General features: G+C 40.3%; 1 protein-coding gene across 8 annotated transcripts in view; it reads left to right on the plus strand.

Annotated features, from left to right (window-relative positions):
- TRIM37 (tripartite motif containing 37) overlaps nucleotides 1–23,455 on the plus strand; it is a 33,171-nt gene extending 9,716 nt beyond the window's left edge. Inside the window, exons 8-27 of one of the 8 annotated variants that reach the window (XR_007506213.1) lie at nucleotides 515–582; nucleotides 2,825–2,949; nucleotides 4,324–4,374; nucleotides 4,818–4,899; nucleotides 6,439–6,515; nucleotides 6,999–7,178; nucleotides 7,925–8,039; nucleotides 8,270–8,482; nucleotides 8,886–9,022; nucleotides 9,728–9,825; nucleotides 11,269–11,469; nucleotides 13,555–13,866; nucleotides 15,555–15,683; nucleotides 16,675–16,852; nucleotides 17,533–17,651; nucleotides 19,278–19,430; nucleotides 20,264–20,348; nucleotides 20,748–20,791; nucleotides 21,745–21,845; nucleotides 23,113–23,193. Coding sequence is in view for 5 of the 8 variants with exons in the window: in XM_049801720.1 (XP_049657677.1) it covers nucleotides 515–582; nucleotides 2,825–2,949; nucleotides 4,324–4,374; nucleotides 4,818–4,899; nucleotides 6,439–6,515; nucleotides 6,999–7,178; nucleotides 7,925–8,039; nucleotides 8,270–8,482; nucleotides 8,886–9,022; nucleotides 9,728–9,825; nucleotides 11,269–11,469; nucleotides 13,555–13,866; nucleotides 15,555–15,683; nucleotides 16,675–16,852; nucleotides 17,533–17,651; nucleotides 19,278–19,430; nucleotides 20,264–20,348; nucleotides 23,113–23,239 (2,450 nt within the window). In the remaining 3 variants the exon portion in view is untranslated. The other 7 variants (XR_007506212.1, XM_049801721.1, XM_049801720.1 and 4 more) reach the window with 7 other exon arrangements.
- Nucleotides 23,456–24,127: the final 672 nt, after the last annotated feature.

A 24,127-nucleotide genomic window follows, 5' to 3' on the forward strand; every position in this document is an offset into this window, starting at 1 on the left:
TCTTCATGTTAATTGAAATGCACAAACACATTTAAACATTGTTTGTTCTTTTTTGTAAAGAAAACATTTAAACAACCAAGTCAAGAGAAATAGTGGCTTTTAGGAGAAAAGTGTCAGCTAATATAAAAGAGGCTTGTCTGGGTGACAGCAAATTCAGTGAAGTCAAACCTGCCTTTTTTCTTTTTTTTTTTTTTTTTTTTTTTTTCCCTCCAAAAAAGCACCCCAAAACAACAAACCTGCCATTTCTGGAGCACAGAATGTTTCATTACTGTCCTAACCTCAAGTGAATTCCTCACTACAGCTCTAATTAAAAAATGTAAGCTTGCTTTTTAAAAACGCTTTCTCAATCAACCTTGGTATATTTAGAAATCCTTTACCTGAGTAGGTTTTGGGGCAGCTTCCAGGTAAAAAAAAAAAAAAAAATTAAAAAAAAAAATAAAAAAAAATCTCAGTTTCTTAAAATCCAGTGAGTATGTCTTTTTTTCTTTAAACATGTCATCTTTTCTTTAAACAGGTCAAAAGACATCGCTTACTCAAGAAACTGAACTTCTGGAATCCCTGCTTCAAGAAGTCGAACATCAGGTGATTGTGAAAAGAGCTGAAATGTAGTGTTATATAGATCCCTCCTCAGTCGGCCTTTCTTATTTTATTTATTTTTGAACTATTAATTGATGGATATTTCTTGAGGGTATCTTTTCATTTAAGTGGCCTTAGGTTGCAGAATTTCTTCTTAAAAACAAGTATGTCTTCTAGAAATAATGAAAGGTCTTCTGTTGCTTGAAAAACTAGTACAGGGATTAATAGCAATATTATATAAAACTACACAGTTATGTGTTTGTTTAAGGTAACTTAGCATTTCAACAGTGTGGGTAGATTCTGTTAGTTCTGCAGCTACCAACTACATATGAATAGTGGTGGCTATAAAGGGAGAATAACCAAAAATGTTCTGTTTCTCTTCGTGCTTTGGAGGAAAACTGAACTGGTTCTAGTTCTTTCACTCCTGTCCATGTGTCTTTCCAAGAAGATGACATGGTAGCACTTTTTTCATCTTGCTTCTAGCTGTGTAAGTTCAGCTTTTTTAAAAGAAATTTTCAAGTTCTGCAGAGCTTGATTGTACTTGCCCTGAACAATTTCTGCTTGCTCTGAGGAACCAGAAGGGTTTTCTTTCTTCAGGCATTACTGCATCCAGTAGTTATCTTTCAGCAGTTTCACATTTTAAGTTGGAGATGGGGGCTAAGCTTCTTTGTGAGTGATGACTCTTGTCCTGTATTCCTTTTTGTTCCCTGCACTGCTTTTGATTCAGTAAGAATGCTAAGCTGGCTTTATCACCTGATCAGTGATTATTGTGTTGCAATAATCCTTGCACTTGTACTTATTTCATACCTGTGGTGGAATGTCTTAGTTGAAGAATTGATGACATCAGGAGGATGGGTGCTCCTGCATACCATGCATCAGCATTATTTTTTTTTGGTCTGTTCTGTTGGTGAGAGCTCTCTGCTTATACATTATTCAGAAGTTACTTATGTTGCAGTCCAGGTGAGGACCTTCTAGATCCTGAGGAGCAGTGTGTATGCAACTCTGCAGATCTGCTTCTCTTTTGCAGAAAAAAACCCAGTAAAATAATAACAAATTTGTGCTAGTGAAACATGACCTCTCCTCCTCCAAAAATAGGAGGAAAAGTTTAGTTAGTAAAAAAAAATTGTGGGAAATGCAGACATCTGGCAACTGTGTAGGTCTCTACTGCTTATTTAAAGTCATCATGTATGTCTTTGTCAAGAGAGGCTTTGAATGTCATATTCTTTTTGTGAAAGTAATATAATTATTTGAAGAACTTAGAGCAAAAAAATTACTTTTTAAAACGTACATATTGGTCTCACTTAAGCCTGACAAAGTTTGAAATGTAAGTTTAAGATGTTTTTCCAATGTTTAAAGTATAAACAAGAAGCAGAGTAGGTTTGTCTCCTTTACTAAAGAGGTTTAGAAAATACAGTACTAGTTATTCAAGGAACATCTAAGATTAGTTGGGTTTGGTTTGTTTGGGTTTTTTCTAAACCTGAAAAAACCCCACCCCTTTGTTTTTACACTGGTTTTGTAAGATATCTTGAATTAAGCGGATTGAAGGGGGGGGTTTGGCCTGCTATTTAAGATAATATAGGCTTTGTTATGTTCAAATTTGGATGGACAAAAAAAGGTACAGTGCTTGGCAATACAGCAGTAAAGGAATAAATAAAACTTGAAAGAACTGTCAAATGTCACAGGAGCTTGTATTGCTGTGTTGTGATGTATTTGAGCAAATTATCCTAATGGCTAATTAAGTGTCCTTTCCAGATTGATTTATTTTGTTATTGTTGCCTAAACACAGTAATAGATGTGACTTGGTATTAATCAGACATCATATATATATATATATATATATTTTAGTTTAACCCAAGTGAAGTACATAGTAGTTGCTGTAACTTTCATTGTAGAATTTCAGTCTTAAATAGTCAGGACTTCACAGATGTGTTGTGCAGGCCTTGGACTGAGACAGAATTAGAATTCCTAACAGAAATTTTAGAACACTTGACCATCGGCTATCATAGGCAAATTCTTAGTCTTAAGAGCTGACAGTTTCAAGGGAAATAAAACCCAAACAAATGAAGAAAACAAACAAAAAAAACCCAACCAAAACCCTCCAAGCTTCATTTTACATTGCATTGTGGGTAATCTTTCTGGAGCTGTGACAGCCATGCAATTTATTTGTTTAAAACCAAAGTGGTCAAAACCTATGGTTTCTACTAATGACGTAAGGATTTTTTTCCTTCTTTTTTTTCCCCCCATATAGCTACGATCGTGCAGTAAGAGTGAGTTGATATCCAAAAGTTCAGAGATTCTGATGATGTTCCAGCAGGTTCATCGGAAACCTATGGCCTCATTTGTCACTACTCCTGTCCCCCCAGACTTCACAAGGTAAGCATTCAGTTTCCTTTCTGTTGTAATTCGAACCTGAAAGCCACCTTACAAAGATTTGGTTTGCTTGTTAAAAAATGTTTAAACTAACTTAGGGGAGAGTAACTCTCACTTTACTGTACTGCTGTGTGGAGGAAGATGTTCTAGTGAGTCTGGGAGGTAGATGTATTCTTATGTACATCAGCCTTTTGTAAAACTAGGACAGGAGAGTACCACTGTATTTTGACATGTGGATTTGAAAGAGTGGCTGATAGATAGGTTGCTGGAGAGCTTGCCTGAAACTTGCCTCTAGCGAAGGGGGGGGGGTCATACTTCACAGCTACATGAGCTATGGCAATGGTAATCTGTGGGGTAACATGATTTGGTTCACTTCTGTGTTAAATTTGATATCTCTGACTGAATTTGGGTCCAGGCTTATACACCAAAAATGGTAAACTGCTTAACTTACTCCTCTTAGTAACCTAAGCTGCAAGTAGGCTTTTCTGTTCCAGCAAGCCTTATTTTATGTCTGTAGTCCCTGCTGGGGAGTCAGGGCAGTGGGTTCCAGCTGACAATTTTTTTCTTCTTTTACACTTAGTTTACTGATTTGTCCTTTTTCTCTTATTATTGGGTCATTCAGTATATAATTGCAAGGCTCTCATGAGATGCCTCTGCAGGTCACCTTAATTCAGAATATACAGCCAAAATTACTTCATAGCGCATTCCTTCATAAAAAGAGTGCTGAGTTCTGGGGAAGTCTGTTGAGAGTTTAAGCTAGCTGGCTGAAAAGCATCTCCAAAAATTGATAGTAGGAGGTCTTAAAAGAATTCCTCAAATACTGTTGTGTTCTCTAGCAAAAGTCAGTTTGGTTTGCTTTTAAATGCAATCTCAAAACTCTTTTTCCTGACATGTTTTCTGAAAAGAATAATTAAATGCCCCTCTGAGGAGGGTTTAAAGCTGAATGTTCATTTTCCAATGGCAGTAAGGTATCTCCTGCTCTGAAACACAAACCATTTAAGCATTGTGCTTTCAGCCATGCAATAGTTTCATCCTTTCTAGAACTAGCAAGGAGTCTTACATTAAAAATTCACCATATTAAGAGATTATTAGTCATCACAGATAAAAGGGCAAATCCTCCTAAATGCTTTTGGTTGCTGTTCCCTTCATAACGTGAAATACTTGTTTTTTTTGTGTGATATCACATGAAGAGGTACTGGAGAGAAGGCTTATAAATGGAATTTTCGGAAGTACTGAAATAACCCAGTGTAGTCGTAGTGAATTTCAGTGGCTCTGGTGACCTAAATCATCTTATATGCTTCTGAAGATTCCAAAAGTTGGGATTTTTAATGTCATGTTATTCAACTCTAATATATTTATTTCCCTCCCACCCCCCAGTGAATTGGTTCCAGCTTATGACTCAACTACATTTGTCTTGGAAAACTTCAGGTAAGAATGTATCTTAAATTACTGTGCATATTGGGAAGCTTTTTCTGCTTCTTGTCTACATGAGTAGTATTCTTTAAAATGCAGAATAGCCTCTACAGAAAACCATTAGGTTGGAACTAAGCTATAGGAATTCAGTCAAAAACCTCTTGTTTACCAGGTGAACAATTAACCCTAGCTAAACTGTTAGCTAGAAAGGTTTTCCATGATAAAGGCAAACTACTTGTTTTTTTTCTCTTTTAAAAAAAGATTGGCTAATTTTGCAAGGAATATATATATCTGTATGGACACTTAACATTTTGGATGGGCCTCATATGCTGCTACATGCTCTGTGCAGCAAGAAGGATGGTTCTAGAGTGTAAGAGTGAAAGTGTGTATGCAGCTTACTAGTTCATGGAGGGTTTTGCTTTGTCCCAATAGCAAATGTTTTTTTCCTTTCTCAATAGTACGTTGCGTCAGCGAGCTGATCCTGTTTACAGTCCACCTCTTCAAGTGTCTGGACTTTGCTGGAGATTAAAAGTTTATCCAGTGAGTTATATTTCCAACTAGAGTTGTTATTCCATCCAAAATACTTAATCAGCATTCATATGCTTCTTTTGTAAGGAAACATCAGGTGGTCTCTTTTCATGTTGTATATAAAAAGCAGTATGAAAAGAATGTAATAAGGTTGTAGAGTTGATCACCAACCATTGGAGTATCCCCTCTCTGCCGCCAGATATCCAGCATGAGCGTTCTCAGTATAGTTAATCTGGCTAATTTAAAGGCAATTAAAAATGGGTCTTACCAATATGCCATAAGAATAGATATTTTTACCCTTTCTGTCTGAGTGGGTTTTGCAGATATTTCTTACAGAACTGAGGTACAGAATAACTTACCATATTTATGTTTATGAATAATACTTATTTGGGAAGTTGGGAGGAGGGCAAGGTATTAAAGTTGTTTTACTGTGCCTCCAGTTCTCAAATGCTGACATTAAAACGTGTGTGTTGTACTAATGTCCTTTCAGTAGGCTGAATATTCAGATTTCTGAAGCAATACGTTTGTCAATGTTGGAATGTTAACCCACAAGGTGTGATCTTTTTACAGTCCACTAGTCTGGTCAGTGCTGCCAGGAAGCTCTGGTTGCTACTGCAGCTGTGTTTGGAGAAATACGGGTTTAGTGGTGGAGTACAAGTTTTGTTTGCTAGTGATTTACATGGCATCTTCAGAGAACTGGATTAATCTGTTAAGCCTATGTATGCACAGAATTGTATTCTTGCAATGCTGTGGTGGACCCCTGTGTAGGTTTTCAGAGTATTGTAAATTCAGGATTGACTACATAAGGTGTGCTGTCAGAAGGCATTAAAATTTATTTTTTAAATGGTAAGTTGAAATGTTTCTTCAACCTAGAGGATTCAAGTTGAGCCATTCTTCATCCTTGATTAAGGTGAGTGTGATGGAGGTTTTGCCATGTTTTTTCTTGATTTCTGGTGATTCTAATATTGTTTCTCAGTTAACTGACCTAACTTTTTCATGTTGCATGTTTTTTTCTTTTTCTAAAGAAATTGCTCTGCTTTCAAAAATTAAGTAGCTTTGAAATGCAGCTATATGTAAAATATTTCAGAACTAATGTTTAACCTGAGCTGTTTCCATGTTGAGAATTTGAGAAGAATTGGACTGTAATAAACTAAGTAGATTTTTATGAGCTTTTTTACTGATTTTTCTATATGTTAAATGTTTTTCCAGTACATTGATAAGTGTTTGTCTATTCAGTCTTCCACTTAATTGAACCCCTAAAATGTTAATAGAATAATTAAAGCTCTGTTTTGAGATTTATGTCTGAGATAGCAATACTAGACTGCATATATGCTTCCAGATGCAAACTCCATGTTTCAAGATACAGTAAGAGTTCTAGGTCACAGAAGACTTAAAATCAAAACTGTAACATACAAAGTAGATTACTGCTGCAAATTCTGTATTGTTTGAAGTTGTTTTCTAAGCTTCAAGGGTGTATCAAGGTGTTTTGTTTTGTTTTTCTGGGTTTTGCTTTCTTTATTTACCTCTCAGTTTTATTTTATTTATTTCAAGGATGGAAATGGAGTAGTACGGGGCTACTACCTGTCTGTGTTCTTGGAGCTGTCCGCTGGATTGCCAGAGACATCCAAGTAAGCAAACCTGTAGCAAAAGCAGCTGGTTTTTTTTTTTCTAGTGGCAAAGCATCTGGAGAGGTTTGCAAAGAATGACCTCAAGTTCTGTAGCATTGCTAGGGACTGATGCAGAGCCCTCTTGAAAAGAATAGTGAGACTTCTGTTGTCTGTTGAGCTTTGAATCATGCCCAAAGATAATATTTTAAAGTTGTTGATACTCAGTGGCTTTCTCGAGACAAAAAGCAAGCTGGCAAAACAACTGATAAGGTTATCTGTCTCCTAGTATTCAGTCCTAGAGTTGGTTTACCACTCTGCTCCCTATTACTACTTTGTTCCCCCTTGTACTGTTTATGTAAGTGTTCAGTAAAATTTTAAGACTGAGTCACCTCTTCAGCTGGGCACGCAAGCCTCCCAGGAAGCGCAGTTCTGTTAAACTTGATGCATTCTGCAATTCTGATATCTTTATTTTGGTATTAATACCTGTGATCATCTCCTGTGTAGGTATGAGTACCGTGTAGAAATGGTTCACCAGTCCACCAATGATCCCACCAAAAACATAATTCGAGAGTTTGCCTCCGATTTTGAAGTTGGAGAATGCTGGGGTTACAACAGATTCTTTCGTTTAGACTTGCTAGCCAACGAAGGCTATTTAAACAGGCAAAACGACACTGTGATTCTAAGGTAAGGAAGACAACTTAGTGGGGCTCTTCTTCTAACATTTCAGAGTATCACACCTACTACTGAAATAGGAAATCATTAAGTAATTGAATTTTTAAAAATTTGTGACATGTTTTGTCATAAATGGATTTCATTGTCATAAGCTTTAAGGAAGAAAATGTGCAGAAGGGAGTTGTGGAAACTTTATCTCTTTCTTTGAGAAGTAGCTATGCTTGATGGTAATAAGCCTGGGTTAGACATCTGTAGTTAACTAAATTAAAGGAAAAGGATGTTCTTTCCCCCTCCTTAGAAACAGTTGTAGTGAGCATAGGAGAACTTTGGGAATAAAGGAAGCCTGTAATTTAGGAGAACTAGTGCTGTCAATGGGAATTGCAACGTTATGACAAAATATAGAAGCTTTATCCATCTACTTCAGATAGTCTCTGTACAGTCCTACTCTTGGTCCTGTTAAATGCTTTGTAGTGTGTTAATTTTGTTAGTGTTGGTTTGTGAAGATAACCACCTCTCACGTAACTGCCTCTCCTACAAACTACCTACTGTTACTGTTCAGTGTGTTGAGGATACTGACTATAGAAGTATATGTTGTCTGTTAAGTTTATTTCATCACTAGATTTCAGGTTGTATGATGTTCTTATGCAGGGCATTTTGGATTTGGGGGGGGTGGGGGGTGGGGAATAAAAACCAAACAAAAAAAACCCCAACCAACCAATCAAAAACCAAAAAAAAACTTTTAAAATGTTCCTTTGAAGGTTCCAGGTGCGCTCGCCGACCTTTTTCCAAAAGTGCCGAGATCAACACTGGTACATTGCTCAATTGGAAGCAGCTCAGACAAGTTACATCCAACAGATAAATAACCTTAAAGAAGTAAGCGAGATGTATATTGATGTAAAATCATGTTTTACTGACCAGAAATTATCTGGTTTAGGTTACAATGTTCATGTTTGACAGTTGTGTTTATTTGGGTTGCTATTGGTAGTTTGATTTTGGCATTCTTAAACTAGTATATATGCAAGTGAACAAACATACTTGATTTGATGATGATGCTTCATTGTCGTCTTCTATGTATACTTTTGTGTATCCTTCTAATATTTAAGAGACTTGCGATTGAACTTTCCCGGACTCAGAAATCACGAGGCATTTCACCTCCAGACACTCATCTTAGTCCCCAGAATGATGATGGTCCAGAAACAAGATCAAAGAAATCTGGACAAAGCACTGAAATACTACTTGAGAATGTTGCTGCTCCAGGACTAGTGCGAGATAGCAAGGAAGAGGAGGAAGAGAAGATCCAGCATGAAGACTTTAATGTAGGAATTATCTTTTTCCTGGCTCTTTGTTTATGTGTAGCTTTTTATGATAGGATAGCAGTAGAAACATAGATGAACTTCTGAACTGTAAATTAGATTTATTATCCTCTGGATGGAAGTAGGAGGTAACACAATTGAGAGCTAGCAGTGAGAGGTGACACTAGAGAGATGTTCCAGAACAGAGCTAATAGATCCTACTGCAAAAAAGTTTCCAAGTTGCAGCTGAAAAATCCAATTTCTGTGTTTGTTACCAGCCTTTATTGTGCTTTGAGACTCTCCTAACTCGTGCATGATAGTGTGACAGTCTGGGGCGAGGCGGTTTCGGTTCATAGCGTTTGGTGAATGCATTAAAGTGCCACTGAAATGTTTCTTTTTATAAAGATGTGTTCTGTTTTTCCTGTAGCATGAGCTCTCTGATGGTGACTTGGATATAGATCTTGCTGGAGAAGATGAGGTGAACCACCTTGATGGTAGCAGCTCTTCAGCTAGTTCGACAGCAACTAGTAACACTGAAGAAAATGATATTGATGAAGAAACTATGTAAGTAACTTAAAATGCTTTTCAGATCATCAACTTGTCTCCCAGGGTAATCATCCTAATATTCCAATGGAAACTGATTCATTTGCTGTATCACAATTGGTTGTGGGGAGGATTCTAGTGCAATGTGAGGGGCATTTCCTATACTGGAAACAAAATGAACTGATATAGTTAACACTAAACATTGAATTTTCAGTTAGTTACTATCTTTCTGATCTCTTCATTCATTTTAGTGTTGTATTCTGTCTTTGACAAGTGATAGTCTGTGAAGGTTCTTTCCCGAAACACTATTAAGAAATCTGTTTCTACTCTGTAACGAAAGAGAGGTTTGGTATTAGGAAGTGTTGTAGGAGAGTGATAATAAGGACAGTTACTTAAATTCTCTAGTTTAAGGTTCTTAGCTGAGACGATGTCAAATCCTAGAATCTTCATTAAAACATGAGAATGTGTTGTAACACATACAAATATAGAAGTTTGCAGGATCAGATTTTACAGTCTAGATACGTATGGCACTTTTGGACTCTTGGTTAGTGAGTCAGTCATTTGATTAACACACTTTTGATTTGTTCCGTTTCTGTAGCTTGGAATGCAGAAAATACTATTTACAGTGCTTCATGTTGTTTTCAAGGTGTGTGCCATAACCTTTAACAAGAGCTGAAAAAAGCTAATAATTGTATTCTCCTTTTTCCACCCCAATCATCTCCTAAGGTCTGGAGAAAATGATGTGGAATATAGCAGTAATATGGAGTTGGAAGAAGGAGATCTCATGGAGGATGCAGCAGCTGCTGCTACTCCTGGAGCATCAGGTATGAAAAACAGCCTTCAGAATTCCCACATATGCGAAACGCTGCTGGATTCCTTCCCCTGTTCTTCTTGGAAGCAAGACCAAGCTGTGTGTTCTGCAGGCATTTCTATTTTTGGAAATGCTGCATCATGTGGTTTGTACTGATTATTGCAGTGTAGCAGAAACATTTCATTGGTGCATTAAAAAAAAGGGGGAGAAATTTTCTGAATGTGCTTGTGTAAAAATGATGCATAAGTTTGGAGGGAGGCTTTTTTGCCTCTTTGAAACCACTTCCATTCTGATCAAAAGAGTAGACTGACAAGCAGTTTTTACTGATGTCTGTGTGGCCCCTGAACGTGTGACACATTCACTTAGGTTTTAGTGCACTGTCAAACCTGAAGTACTTGGAGGGAATGAAGTAAAGAATCCTTACAAGTCCAGCAGAAATACATTTTTAATGTAATAATGAAAAGGTGCTCTAAGATCTCTTGCAGCCTAGAGATGATTATAGCCCAATGTAGCCATAGATGAATAAGACTCGAAGAAATATTTATATGGAATATCAGTATATTTATTTATGGCAAAGATACTGGAAGTGGTATTTATGCTGCTGTGGAAGTCTGCTAGTGCTTGAAAGACAGAGTTCCTTAACTGTCCTGCTTCTAGCTGCTGTTTCAAAACTACTCAAAAGTTTCTTGAGAGCTAGGCAATTGTGGGACATGTCTGTTTCCTTCTGAAAGGATAGTCTTTAGAGTAGGAGCACAGTGGCTGTAAAAACAGCATTTACTTAGGAGCTTTTAGAAAGTAATTTTTAACAGCATTTGTAAAAGCTGATGCGGTCTCTTCACTTGAGCTTCTTGCATTTACCTGCTTGCACTGCTTTCCAGTCTGAATGCTGGTAGTGTCACCTGTCTGTGTTGGAAGAGAGTTTTACTAAACTGTACAATTTTAATCTCACAGATATAACTATTTTCTCTTAAGACTCTCTTCATCTTTTGAGTGCCTTGGCCACTATGTACTGGGAACATCATAACACAGAACAGAACTTAACTGAAGATCCCCACCTCCTTCACCCCCTTAATCTAATTGGGGGGGAGGGATGGGTACACGTAGAAAGTTTATGTGCATGTCTTCAGAATAAATGCTCTTTGTATTGATTTGTTTACCAATCTATTCAAGAGATTTACATAAAAGGTATGAAGTGCAGTACTCTTCCCCCCCACCACCACCACCCCCCCCCCCCCCCCCCCACTGCCAGGTGCTTTTTAGCTTAAACTTTTAGTTAGAAGCATATCTGAATGCTTTCAAAATCTATAAATCCATGAAATAATACTGATGTCTTGTTAAGTTTCTTGGAATGTTTTCATTCCTAATCTGCTTGTAGAACTCTGTCTTTTAATTTTACAGGGAATAATGCATCACCTGTCTCACGTATATGCACACTCTCTCTATAACTCTTCCTTAGGTACTAGCCATGGCTACACCAGTGCAAGTGGAAGACCTTCAAGGCGGGGAGGAAGTGCCCTAGGCTCAACAGCCAGTAGCAGTTTACTAGATATAGATCCCTTAATTTTAATCCACTTGTTGGATCTAAAAGACAGAAATGGTATGGAAAATCTTTGGGGCCTTCAGCCACGTCCCCCTGCCTCTCTTCTGCAGAACAGAGGTAACTGTACATCACGTATCAGATGATTTAATTCCAATGTGGAAAAGGTCTCTGAGAATGCAGTCCCAGAGTTAGAAGCAGATTTGAGGAGGGAAGGGGAAAAAGAGGGTAACAGGCAGTCCTTTTCATTGATAACTAGGCTTCCATATCCTCATCTGTGCTCATTGGTATGCTGCATCTTACTGCCTGCTCTAACACATTCATTGGCTTAATGATTGACCTCAGCTTGAGAACACCAGATGACGCAACTGAAAACAGAAGTGTGTATCAAGGGGGGGCCTTCTCATCTTTTCTTGGGGGATGTGACTGAACTGGCTGGCTGTTTTGCGTAGCAACATTGTAGAGAGACAGTGGGAGACAAATGAAAGGCCTGTTTCTAGAAGGGGTTAGCATTGGAAAACAAAACAACACAAAACAGCTATCTGCTGAGGAAGCAGTTACACCTCTCACTTCACACGGTTTGTACACTTAATGGCTGAGAGTACTAGGAGCACAGAGTATACTAACTAGAAAATAAATCCTGGAATTTACTTTTCTATGAAAATAGCATATAAAACAGAACTAGAAAAATGTGTGTAGTAGTAAGGCTGGAAAAGCACAGGTAAGCACTCGTGGAAGGAAAATGGATCAAAATGTCAGGAGCCAAAAATAGTGATGGTATTTAAATAATTGAAGACTTCAAAGAGTATATGTTGTTCAGTTAGGACCCTTCAACCAAAACCAGCAATTAACTTCATGTGCAGCAAAAGCAAGATAGCTGGCAATTCTGGCACCCACGGCTATCACTGAAGGTTGCTTGTTTCTGTTGTTTTGTTAGTGAAGAATTACAGTTAAATCTCAATAATACATTTATCATGATTAAGACGTATTTGGAGCTAGCTGGCCCACTACTGCAACATCTTATTTCAGGTCATTGTGAAACAACCATTTGGTGACTTAATAGAACTGAAGAGAAATAATGGTCCATTTGCTACAAATAAATGCTTGCTTTTGCTGCAACAGTGACATTGGTGTTACTGAATCTAAAACCTATTTGTTCCTTTATGGTTGCCTTTTTAAATGCAGTCACATAAACAGGCAGATGAATTTTCTGCTGAATGTAATCCATATTTCCAAAAATGGAAGTCACTTCCATAAGTACAAAAAGGGTAGGCAGCACATGACTAAGTCTCAGCTCTGTTTTGCCTGGAAAAAGGTTTAGACAAGAGGACCTTAAGAGAGGGCGTCGCACTTTGTGCTGCACTACTCGAGCAAGATTAAGCTCTCCTGTTGTGTTGAATGGCTTCCTGGTGATCTTCAGCTACTGGCTATGCAGCTGAAATTACCTGTTTGGCTGAGGTTCCCTTAAGGTTTGACTGTTCCCAGAGCTTATTCAAATTGGTCAACTAAGAGAAAACTGCTGTTATATTTGGAGTTTGCCAGACTTCACCTCCTAAGCTGAAGGTTTCTAAGAGCCACTTGGCTTTACAGTTTTGAACAGCTGAATTTGCAGTGAAACACTTACAGAATTTATAGCATTTCAAATAGACATCAAAGTTGATCTAATTCTGGCTGAGCAGTATGTAGGCTTACTCGGGTATTAGCTCCTTGACCCAATCTTCTGTTGTTAGGTACTTAAGGGAATTCCTTCCCTAGTTTCAGATTTCTTTGAGTTCTGTATGTTAGCATGATACATTGGTGGTATGAGCGCCTTACGTGCACGCAACAGATTTTATAAAAACATGTAACAAATCTGACATGAACCGGCAACCAGGCTTGTGAACTCGGGCTTGTCTGGCAACATAGAGTAGTAGCTCAGTTGTCATCAGAATTCACGCAGTAGTATTGGGAGCGTTGCTTCTTCCAGTGAGCACGTTTGGGGGCCTTCTTCCGTGGCAGGTAGGGAATGAAAATCTGTGGTCCCAGTACCTGCTTGGCACCATAATATTTAGGTTGCATACCAGTGCAGAAGAATGTCTCTCTATCCCTCATTTTTATAGCAGGGCAAATGGTAGAATTCTTAAAGCTGTTAAAAATAGATGGCTGTTTTTATTTGAGAACAGTTTTATTTACCTGTTGTGTTCTTTAACCTTTCTTTTGGTAAAGCATCATCCTATTCTCTAAAAGATCGAGATCAGCGGAGGCACCAGGCAATGTGGCGTGTGCCACCTGACTTGAAGATGCTGAAAAGACTTAAAACTCAGATGGCTGAAGTTCGAAGCAAAATGTCTGATGTAAAAAACCAACTATCAGAAGTGAGAAGCAGCAATGCTGGCTCATGTGATGGACAGCCCAGCTTCTTCTCCATTGAGCAAGGTGCTTTAGCTGCATGTGGAACGGAAAGCTGCAGCAAGCTGCAGGAAATAGGAATGGAACTACTGACAAAGTCTTCGGTTACCAGTTGTTACATAAGGAATTGTAAGTGCATAGAAAAGGGGGGATTTAAATGTTGCCCTTACAGATGTCGGTTGTATAGGTTTATATATCCAGGCATCTGGAAATAGACCTTTCATAGTTACTCATACTCCAGTTCAGCTGTAAGAATCTGGAAATGTGAAACCCACACTGCCTTTGAGTAAGTAAATGTTACTGAAACTGGTTTCAGCCCGTGTCGGTAAAAGCGCCAAAACTTTTGCTCCACAACCAGTAATGCACCTAATGCAGTGAGAATGTTCTGAAGTTTAATACAGTTTTGAACTGATCCTAGCTGAAGGTCATGTCTTGTTGACTGCTGCTCTGCGTCTGGCCCATCTATGAACTTGAAGGTGTTCCATGATGCTTGCTTTTTGTGAACAAAATTTTAAAAATTCAGACTTGCTATGCTTTAGTAACTTGAAATCTTGCTAAAATTCAAGTAAGCCAGGGTTCTCTCTGGAGGGACTTTGCCTTTTGAAAGGTGAGTTCTTTCAAAAAGGTGCCTGTGTATTAGGCTGTTCGGGTACTGTCACTGAGTCCTAGTGGCAGCACCGGTAAGCCAGTGTGGCATTTTTTGGATACCTGCACAAAGGCTGTGCAAGTGCTTTGTTGCTTATGATCCTGAATAAAAGCACCGATTGCTAATCCGCTCTTGCTTCCCTGTTGCCTGGGAGAGATGATTTTCCAGCCTTCTGGGTTTTGATTCAAGTTACTGCTTGTATTTTGGAGCTAAGTTGAGTAAGAAATACATTCTAAAAATGAGTGGACTAAAGAACCAGTAGAATAGTTCCATTCCTCTCTATTCCTTTCAATACTGACCTGCAAAATAGGGCTTCTGCAACTCCAGCAAAGGTCTGTTTTGCATTTCATCACTCCCACAGAGCGGAGAATTTCTTCTCTGATGATGCAGCTTAAGAGAAAGAGTTGTGTTAAAGTTTGGAGCCCTGAATTGTACCGTCAATAAGCCACGAAAAGATCAAGCTGCTTTGGAAGTGCTAGCTTTTGTGTGTTGTGTGGTTTTTAATACCAGCTCTTTCCTTAGCAAATGCTTCGTCCTTCAAAGGTTACTAAGACACAGGGCAGTCACTTCATTCTGCATCAGAACAAGAGGAACAGGCATACAGTGCTCTGTAAAACAGGAGCAGTCTTCTGATGCATTGAAGCCTAGATCCCCCACCTTTGTGGGGTGTGGTGGCAGTAGAACTTGGTGCTTTGCTGTTCCAGTTACCACTCCTGTTCCTCTACCTAGAGGAGTTTCTGTAGCAGTATCCACACTGACACATGCTCAGAGAATGATTAATTTGGGAAGTGGTAAACAGTGCGAGTCCCATAGCCTGCCTTTCACTCTTGCTTTTGAGGTCCTTTGTTACACTGGACTTTGAATTTAAGAGCTGAAGGGATGTTTTTGGCTATCCTTATCCTTTTACACTGTCCTGATGGCTTTCTGAAGGTTGCCTTAGTGTCAGGCAAGTGAGCATTACTGGTGTAGTGTTGGCCACATCCATAGTTAGCTGAGCTTCCCTCTAGGCTGCATCTTTGATGGGAAGGGTGTGGAAGGAGTTTTGTGCAGGATTGGGAGTTAATGAGCAATGAGACTAGTATGGAGCTTAACTGCACTTAAAAGAAGCATAAAGACAGAATACTGCAGCAGTTTGACTGAACACTTGTCACATCTTAAAATATTTTTGCAGCTGCAAGTAAGAAAAGTAATTCACCCAAACCTATTCGCTCTGGAGCAGCAGGTAGTCTGTCTTTACGAAGAGCTATGGACTGTGGGGATAGCAATCTTCGTTTAAAGGGAGACAGTCAAACTTCTGAAGGTAAATAAGGTCATCTTTACTTGTGTGATGGGATGCATCTTGGCATGTGTTGTACAAAAACTTTTCAAGGAGTCTTTTACTTGGCAGCTGAAATTTCCCTGAAACTTGACTGGATCCTTTCTCAAATCTAGTTAACGTTATTGTACCTTTGATAGCTGATCTGCTATGAAACAGTGCCGTGCAGTTGACTTACCAGAACGTAAATGTATGTGTTACATGTTACTTCTTGTCTCTCTGAAGATGTTTCAGGAGCTAACTTTATAATGAAAATCAGAGATCAAAAAATACTGACCCAGGCTTAAATTGTGATTTGACTTAAAGGAAATTCCTGAAAACTCCGGATATATGTGATGAAAGAGTTGTATGATATTGCTGCTCCTGAGTTTTATGATGCCCTTCCTTAAGCGGTAATGAAATGAAACGCCTAACACAGGAATTGTTATTTTGCCCAGTGGAGTTTTGGAATGGGGTATGGCAAGTGTTTTCTTATAATGCTAAATAGATAGAGAAGACTTGGGTGAGGAACTGGAAAATACCATAAAGTCATTACACAGTGTAACTGTACCATTTGTGCCCAGTTTCACCCTTGTCCAGGACTAGAAGGGCTGCCTTACTGTAGCCAAAAGACTTTGCCTCTATAGCTGGGAAAAATGACAGTGAAGAGGGTGGCTGTGTTACTAGAAGATAAATAGAAGATAAGTTTTAACTACACAAGATGGGGAAGGATTAATCTGTAAGCACATAGAGACCCGAGTCTCCCATCGGACATGGCAGCTGAAACAGAAGCTCTGCGTGTTTAGAGGGTGGATATCAAATGGTATGTGTTGCCCATACGTTGACTTGAAAACGTAAGGTTTTAAGAGTGAGCGTGGGGAAGATGCGCTTGTGCATACACGTGTTTGTAACCAAACTGGTGATGTAAAACAACTGGATGCTTAGCCTTTTGAAATGAGGCTTGATGTGCTTTGAGTTTCTCTCCCTCTTTTCTCAGGTGGCGTAGGGAGTTCAAAGTTGAGCAGTCGGCATCACTCTTCCAGGCCCCTGGCTAGCAGCAGTGCGTCTGAGGCACTGCCTAAGCCAGAGGAAAGACCTTGTGAAGGTTCAGATTCCGATGTGGGAGTTTCTGGCCTAGCTGCTGTAGAGAAGACCAGAAAAGTTGGTGCTCTAGGGTAAGGTTTTTATTCTTTTTTCCTCTTGTTATGTCCTCCTCCACCTTCCCTTGATCTAGAAAGAAAAAATGCCAATCTACTGAAACCAGGTGCTTGTAGCATGGAAGAGAGATTACTTTGAAGTTTACTTGGTTGCTGCTGTTCCCTCTGGATATCAATTTTTGGTTTTACAACTAGGTTACAAGTCGTCTTTTCTTTTTTTATTTTTTCTTTTATTTTGATCAGCTGTGGCTGCAGTCTGAAACTTGTATTTGAAAGGCAGGCCCAGTCTGTTTTCCCACTATTCCTTGCAAAATATCCTCTCACTGAAAGTTAGCAGTTTTGATTTCCTCCTGTATGACAGTATCTTTCACTGTGACTCAGCTTTTCAGCAATTTCATAATAACACCTGGTTGGATAACTAAGCTAAGTGCAACGGAATACTTGGTTGGGGTTGGTTTGTTTGTTTGTTTAAATAGTGAGAGTCACCATTTTTGGAAACTACGCATCAAACTTTTCCAGGCTTTTTTTTTTTAGACTTTAAATATTTCTCAATCAAAACTGGAAGTTTAAATGGGTATGCAAGAGACTTAAACAATGAGTAAAACCAGATGTGGCACTAAAAGGATTTGTTTCCATAGCTGTATTAAAGCTGAATTTCTAACATGGGTTTTTGTATTTCTCCAAAATTCTTTCTTAAGGTCAAATTCTAAAGGATGTCGTACAGAAGGAGCACAGTCAGGTGGTCTGGAGAGCAACTCTGAAACTGGTGAACTGCAGGGCATGCTTTCTGAAGGTGCTTCTGCAGGGCCAGAAGAAGGTAAATTGGATGTTGTAGAGGGCAAATGCAATGTGACAACACTATGATGATCCATTTCTGTAAGGGAAATAGTTTGAAGGGGAAAGAAAAAGAGAAAAAGAAAAAAAACACTAACAAAACCTGTTTTCATGGCTGTTGAACTTTGCTGTAACATTTGGTAACTGTAGTATAAATCTGAATGAGGAGAGAACGTCTCTGTGTTACTGCTGCCTGTGGAGACATAGTGATGTTACAGTGCAGCAGGAATGTGAAGACCCAGCAGTTAACGCTACATGGTGCCGTCTATTTCTCAGGGCTACTAGTTCCTTTTTGTACCTCTTGGTATGTCTCCAGGTCTTTGCTTTGGTGTTCAGTTGCATGGCCTTGAAAATTATCTAATTATAATAGTAGCCAATGACCTTGGCTTTTAAGTCTTCTGCCTTCAGGGACAAACCACATTGGTAACTACCTCCACGTCCGCACTAGAATCTCTCCAACACTTCATTCGTGTCGGGTGTTGTGGTACGTAAGCCAGTTTCCTTAGAGACTTGGAGGAAACTTTTCTCCCTCCCTTCCTGCATCCTTTCCATGCTGGAAAAAAATATTATTGGCTTTTTTTTTTGAAAGTCCACGTAAAAGAAGAGTGTTTCTTATCTTGCTAAAACTCTCCTGCCTTCCACCCCTGCACTAATTTGAATTTCAATGACTGAATTGTAGCGCAAAGCCTATATTAAGGTGCCAGCATCCATCTCTATCTGCAGTGTGCAATATTGTGTAGGAGTTGGCATTTACAGAAGGTCTCTCAGTGACAAAACTGAATTTCTGCTCTTAGTCACTGCAGCGTGATCGTGATGTGCTCTCCTGCAGTTCTCCTATTATAGCAGAGAGCCTAATAGGAAAATGTTTTAAAAACTGAAATACTTCATTGTTGAAAACCCCAGGAAACAAATATTACAATTTCTTTCCCTTCAGAGGAAAAACTACAGTAGACTTGTTAGCAATGAGTATCAGCTCAGAAGAAGTAAAAGAACAGAGCAAACCCCTTTTGTCACCTACAAAAGTGAACAAAAGGGAGAGTTTTCACTGCTGTCAATGCACGCTCAAGGTCTGGCAAAACAAAGGAAGCCATCTTGATTATCAACAGCTATGGTTCTTTTTTGTAGGAAAAGCATGGGTTTTGTGTGTGAGACTTGAATAGAGCATTGCTGCTTAAAGGGTTTGGTAGGTGCATCTGCTCCATGGGTCATACTCCCTCTTAAATGTTAAAAAAAGCAACCTTTATTTTCTGTCCTAATTGTAGAGGTAGACTGAGCAGCTGGCAGGGGAGTGCAGCTCAGCCAGGAGGGAGCTGTGGACACCTGAGTCTGCGCTCAGCTGGTGGCATGTTGGAACTGCTCCTCTTAAGCTAAGCTGCACGGCAGAATGAGGCCGGTTTCAAAGCTGGTACCTGCTGTTCTGTCAAATTCCTGAGTGCTTTGGTAAATACATTTAGCTCTGAACGTGCTCCTTCTCTCTTGTTCTCCTGCCAGCTCTTGGTATTTGATACTGGTAACTCTTACGTGTGAAAAAGTTGAATGCTCCAGCTACGTAGATCATACTGCTATCGTTTTTGCCTTGTGGTTTTTGGTTTTTTGGGTTTTTCTGCAGCTGGGGTATGTCAGAAGCATGTCCTTCATCTCCTACCAGGAATGAGCAGTGACAGTGACATTGAATGTGACACAGAAAACGAAGAGCAGGAGGATGCCACCTCTGCCTCGGAGGGGTTTAACCACACCTTCTCCGTCCAGTCATCAAGCGAAGGTAGAATCGAGCGTGTGAGCCCCCCTCCCCAAACACTCCCGCGCGTCTGCCTCTGAGCCCCTCTGATACAGAACGCTGCAAAAGCGGAGATCCCTGATGGTCCTGTAGAGGTATTAACGCTTGAGCAAGCGCCAGTAAGATTTGGAACTCCTCTCCTGGGATCCTAATTAAAAACAGATCAAAGCAGGAGAGGGGAACTCTTCCTAGCCTTGAGAAGTCAGTTTAGGTGAGTCTCCCAGGGAGGTGTTGGAAAACCCACAGCTCTAGTTCTCCTGAATTGGGACTCCCTGTGTACCAGGATCAGCACTGTAAGTAGGCTAATTTCAGGGAGGTAACCAATGCCGTAGACATGGATTTGCATCTTAATTGGCAGGACTGTGCTTTGAGCACTTCAGTGTAGTTTCAAAAACTCATCTCCTATTTCTCTGAAAAGCTTTAACCTTCTGATCAAATTAAAAGCTGTAAGGTGACGGTTGATGCTAGGTGAAGTTGACTTTTGGCCTGAATAAGCATCCCCCACTGCATTAGCGGCATGGCCTAACACCTCAGCTCAGTAATTGGAGTTTGCTGCTTTGTTGTGTGTCTGCAGCGGGCAGTAAAACCTCACAACTCATCAGGAGAACCAAAACGTCGCTCCTATCGGTGCTTGACTTAGAGGTATCTTAAATTTAAAACCCTGTGGCAGTCCTAACTCTGTGTCAAGCACATCGTGTACCCATGTACTGGGGATGAAGTACAACACAGTGGGCCTCGCAGGTGATGAAAGTTAACTTGCTGTGTTCTGATTGCTCATCTGGTAAAGGTGACTGGGTTTTTGCTTGGTTTGTTTTCAGCCTCGGAGCGGTGCTCTGTGTTCCCAGAGGGTGATCAAGTCGGCCCCGATGATCTCGGCTTTGTTACTGGAGAAGACAGCACCAGGTAATCGTAACTGTTTGCCCTAGCTGGCCTGCGAGGCGGCTGTAGCCCTGGGCACGCACCGTTCCCGTGCTGCTCCTTGAGCTGCAGGGGTGAGAGGCAGCGTTCGTCTTCTCGTGCGTAGACGGGTGGGTGTTTGCGCAGCCTGACCCGCTGCCGTGGGGCTGCCCTGCCTCCCCAGGGCCACATGGCTACCTTTTGGGTTTAAGGAGTCCTTAGAAATCACACAGTGCTGAGGGAGGGCTGGTTGAGTTTTGCATGCTGATGGAGCTGTCACTAGAAAACTGTTTGGATTTAAGTACCTGGCATCAAATTTTTGACTCCTAAAATGGTGTCTGCTTGAAGCTGTAACACTGTCCCCGTATGAGGGTTTTCAATGAAAGCTGACTTTCTTTGGAGCAGATAGAGAACCTTGAAGATCTGCCGGCTCGTGTCCCTGGGAAGAGGTGTGTTTATTCACTGGAGCTTAGTCCGAGGCTGCTATTGGTGGCTGTGTGCGCACTCCGTTCTGTCAGACACCCTCGTGTGGTTCTTCTGCACTTGTCTTAAATCTGTTTCTGGGGCAAAATGACCTTTGAAGGCCTTACACTAAAGGTTGCTGGCTCTGCCAGCTTCAGATGCTCTGAAAAAATGTCCTAAAGGTGCTGGAGCCCTGTTTCAGGATGTTTCCCCTATTGTGTCATTGGAATAACCGCAAACGCGTGCGTGTCCTCATTTTAAATGGTATGAACTGCTTGTGTAAGACAGCCGCGTCCTGCGGATGCGATGGATGGAGGGTCGGGGTAAGGCAGCTGGCACAGGAGCTGTTTTCCTCACTCCGGGGTGTGGACCAACTGAACCCGTTGCCAAACTCTTTGCCACCGTGCGTCGCGTTTTGAGCTGCTAAACTATTTGTGAAGCTATGATGAAAGCTGAATACCTGGTTAGCGATAAAGCATGAGTAACCAATAGTTGTCCTTGTCTCAGCTGGCTGTACTGACGTTCGTTTCTGTATGAATGTTCCACGGTGTCAGTGCTGTACAACTCCTAGTTTGAAACTGTTTGCACTTTGTTAATAAAATGAATGTTGAAATCTGGTATGAAGTTTTAGACATTTGTGTGTAAATAAGTGGCGAGGCTGGCTGCTGGGGGAAGTAGTACACTGCTACTGCCATGCTTGACTTGTGCTTTAGTACAGGGTTGCTGTAATGCCTGACTGCTTATAGGATAACTTTTTCCTGCCATACACCTGTCCCTTTTTTCCTGAATTATTCAATGAAAAGCGCTTAAACCCATCTGGGCTCTTTAAAGCTATGTTCGTAGAAGCGAGGCCAAGTGCTTAAATCCCCTGTATTCAAATAGGAATTGAGGAAGAGCCACAGTTTTTACCCAAACTTGATTTTGTGTTTCTGGGCTGCAGGAAGGAGGTGCAGCCCTGAGCTGCCTCGTGCACAGATCGTTCCTGCTGCTGCTGCGCGCTGATGGTGGCCTGTGACAAGCTGCACGTGATGCTAGCGCGTTGTGAGTGTTTACTGTTGTACAGGACTGCATGTTGATTATTATACACTGCTCAATTAGCAGTAATCATGGAGCTCTGCCTCTTCAACACTCACAGATGCTTTACTCTTAATAAGAGGCCCAAGCTGAAGGAAATGACTTTGATTAGCCATGTGATTGGTTCGGGAGTCTGTGTCCAGCCTTTGCAGGGACAAGAAAGGAGCTGGTACCATCGTGCTTTGCTCACCTTATGGTTATACAGATATTGTTATATACAGCTGGTTTTTAAACAAGAGGTGGGGAAAGAGGCTTGGAAGACTTATTTATCTAATTAACATAGGCTGTGCCCTAACAGCCCCTTCCCTTTCTGGCTGTGAAACCGGTGGGCCCTGGGTACCGTACAGGCCAGTGCTGAGCCGTGTCGTTCTCTGTTACACATCACACAAAGGAAATCTGCTTGTACCACAGTAAAGACAGTTCAGATGTTGGTTGCTGTCTTGGGTAGCTCTTAAATAAACAGACTATCTGAAGTGTGGTTTAAATTACTGTTTTATTAAGATATTGGTAAAACTTCCAACAGTTTTTCCTGTATAAACAGCTTTCATAAATAAAATATGGATGACTAATACATGGTTATAACTAAACTTGTATGTGAACTGTAGAACAAGATTGCAAATGGAAAGTCGCAATGCTGATAAATGGGTAGCTTTAATTTATTCACTTCATAAAGAACATGTTAGTTTCATGAACAAGATCATACAGACAGGTCAACAGGAGCACCCCGTGCAGCAACTGCCACCACCCCTGGTGAGCTACACGAGTACTGGTGCAGGAGCAGAAGTACTCGGGTGATCTCAGCCAGCTTCCCCTGTTCTTGTTCCAAGGTGTCTTCTAGGGTGAAGGAGAGAAAAAAAACCCTAACAAAATGCGATTGCGATGCACAATAGTTGTACTAGACCCTAAGAGGTGGGGTTTATTTTTTTTCATTAGCTTCGATGCTGGCGAGTATAGTGCGATCGCCTGATTAGCGAGGACTGGAAAAGGATATGAACATTGAAGTCAGAGGTTGTGTTAATGCTTCATTATTACTTATTGCACATGATACAAGGGTAGAAAGTTTTGTTCCTGTTGCAAAGAGGATATGAATTAAAGAAAGATTGCCCTAAATCACAGGCGTGAACAAAGCTGCAGTATCCCCTTCGATGGCTTTATGTGACTAGTGCCCAGTGAATAAATTGTGCTAGAAGAGCCCCTAATTTAGACCAATCTTTCTCATTTTTGTTTCCCGCAGAACATTGCCAGGGTCAGGAGGATTTAGTGAGGAGATAGTGGACCTGAACTACAGCAGCCATGTCTATAAACACAGAACTCGTTATGCCTCATCTTATCTGCCCATAGGACAACGCGTTTCTCACTGACACACAGTGTTCCAAAAACAGAGCGGAGTTTCTATGACGACGTACCACTATAAATGTGGTGTAAGTTAAAAGTCTGCTTTGACATTGTCCTTCAGTGTTAGAATGCAATCTAAATCAAACGCTGAATGGTCTTAACTTGCAAGGACAATTGATGGCACTTTTAGGTAAAGAGAAGTTATATACATGCGTTTCCACCCACCTTTAGTGCAAATCGAAATGGGTTAACAGCTCCCTGGTCTGGTGCTATACTGCTCTCTGCAACGCAGACATTCCTCAGAGTTGCACATTTAAAAAGTGTACACAGGAAACTACCAGAGTGGGGATTGAGTGAATCCCACTAGTACTCACAGTGAAGAGCTTACGAGCAAGTTTTGAGCAGCTTCAGACAAACAGCCTGGTGTCTCAAAACCAACACAATTTAAAAAAAAAAAAAAAAAAAGAAAAAAAGAAAGAATGTTTTCACTACCTACCTCCTAGTTCTGCAAACACAGTTAACACGTAAACTGAAACTGATGCGGGTTGTGTTAACGCGGAAAAGGGATACTTCAGCTCTTTATTGGAAAGATTCGTTATACAAATTTCACCACCACTACGATACACGATAAAAATACAAAACACAGGTCACAGACTGAATCTCAGTATCAACAGTTAATAAATACAATTAGATACTTTTATATTAGCCTAATATTTTTACATTGTCACCAGATAGACAATCAAAGTACGAGATACAGAACACTTAGATACCATTAGAGAGGGATTATTGCTTACGTTAGCAAGCAGCAAATAAGGGCACAGGATTTTGAACTGAAGAGAACTACTTCCTATCACCAGTGGCATTAAGAGAAAACACTGCATTTCACAAAGCACTGCTTTTTTGTCTAGTGTGTA

Source organism: Accipiter gentilis, chromosome 6, assembly GCF_929443795.1.
Source record: "Accipiter gentilis chromosome 6, bAccGen1.1, whole genome shotgun sequence".
Taxonomy (NCBI): domain Eukaryota; kingdom Metazoa; phylum Chordata; class Aves; order Accipitriformes; family Accipitridae; genus Astur; species Astur gentilis.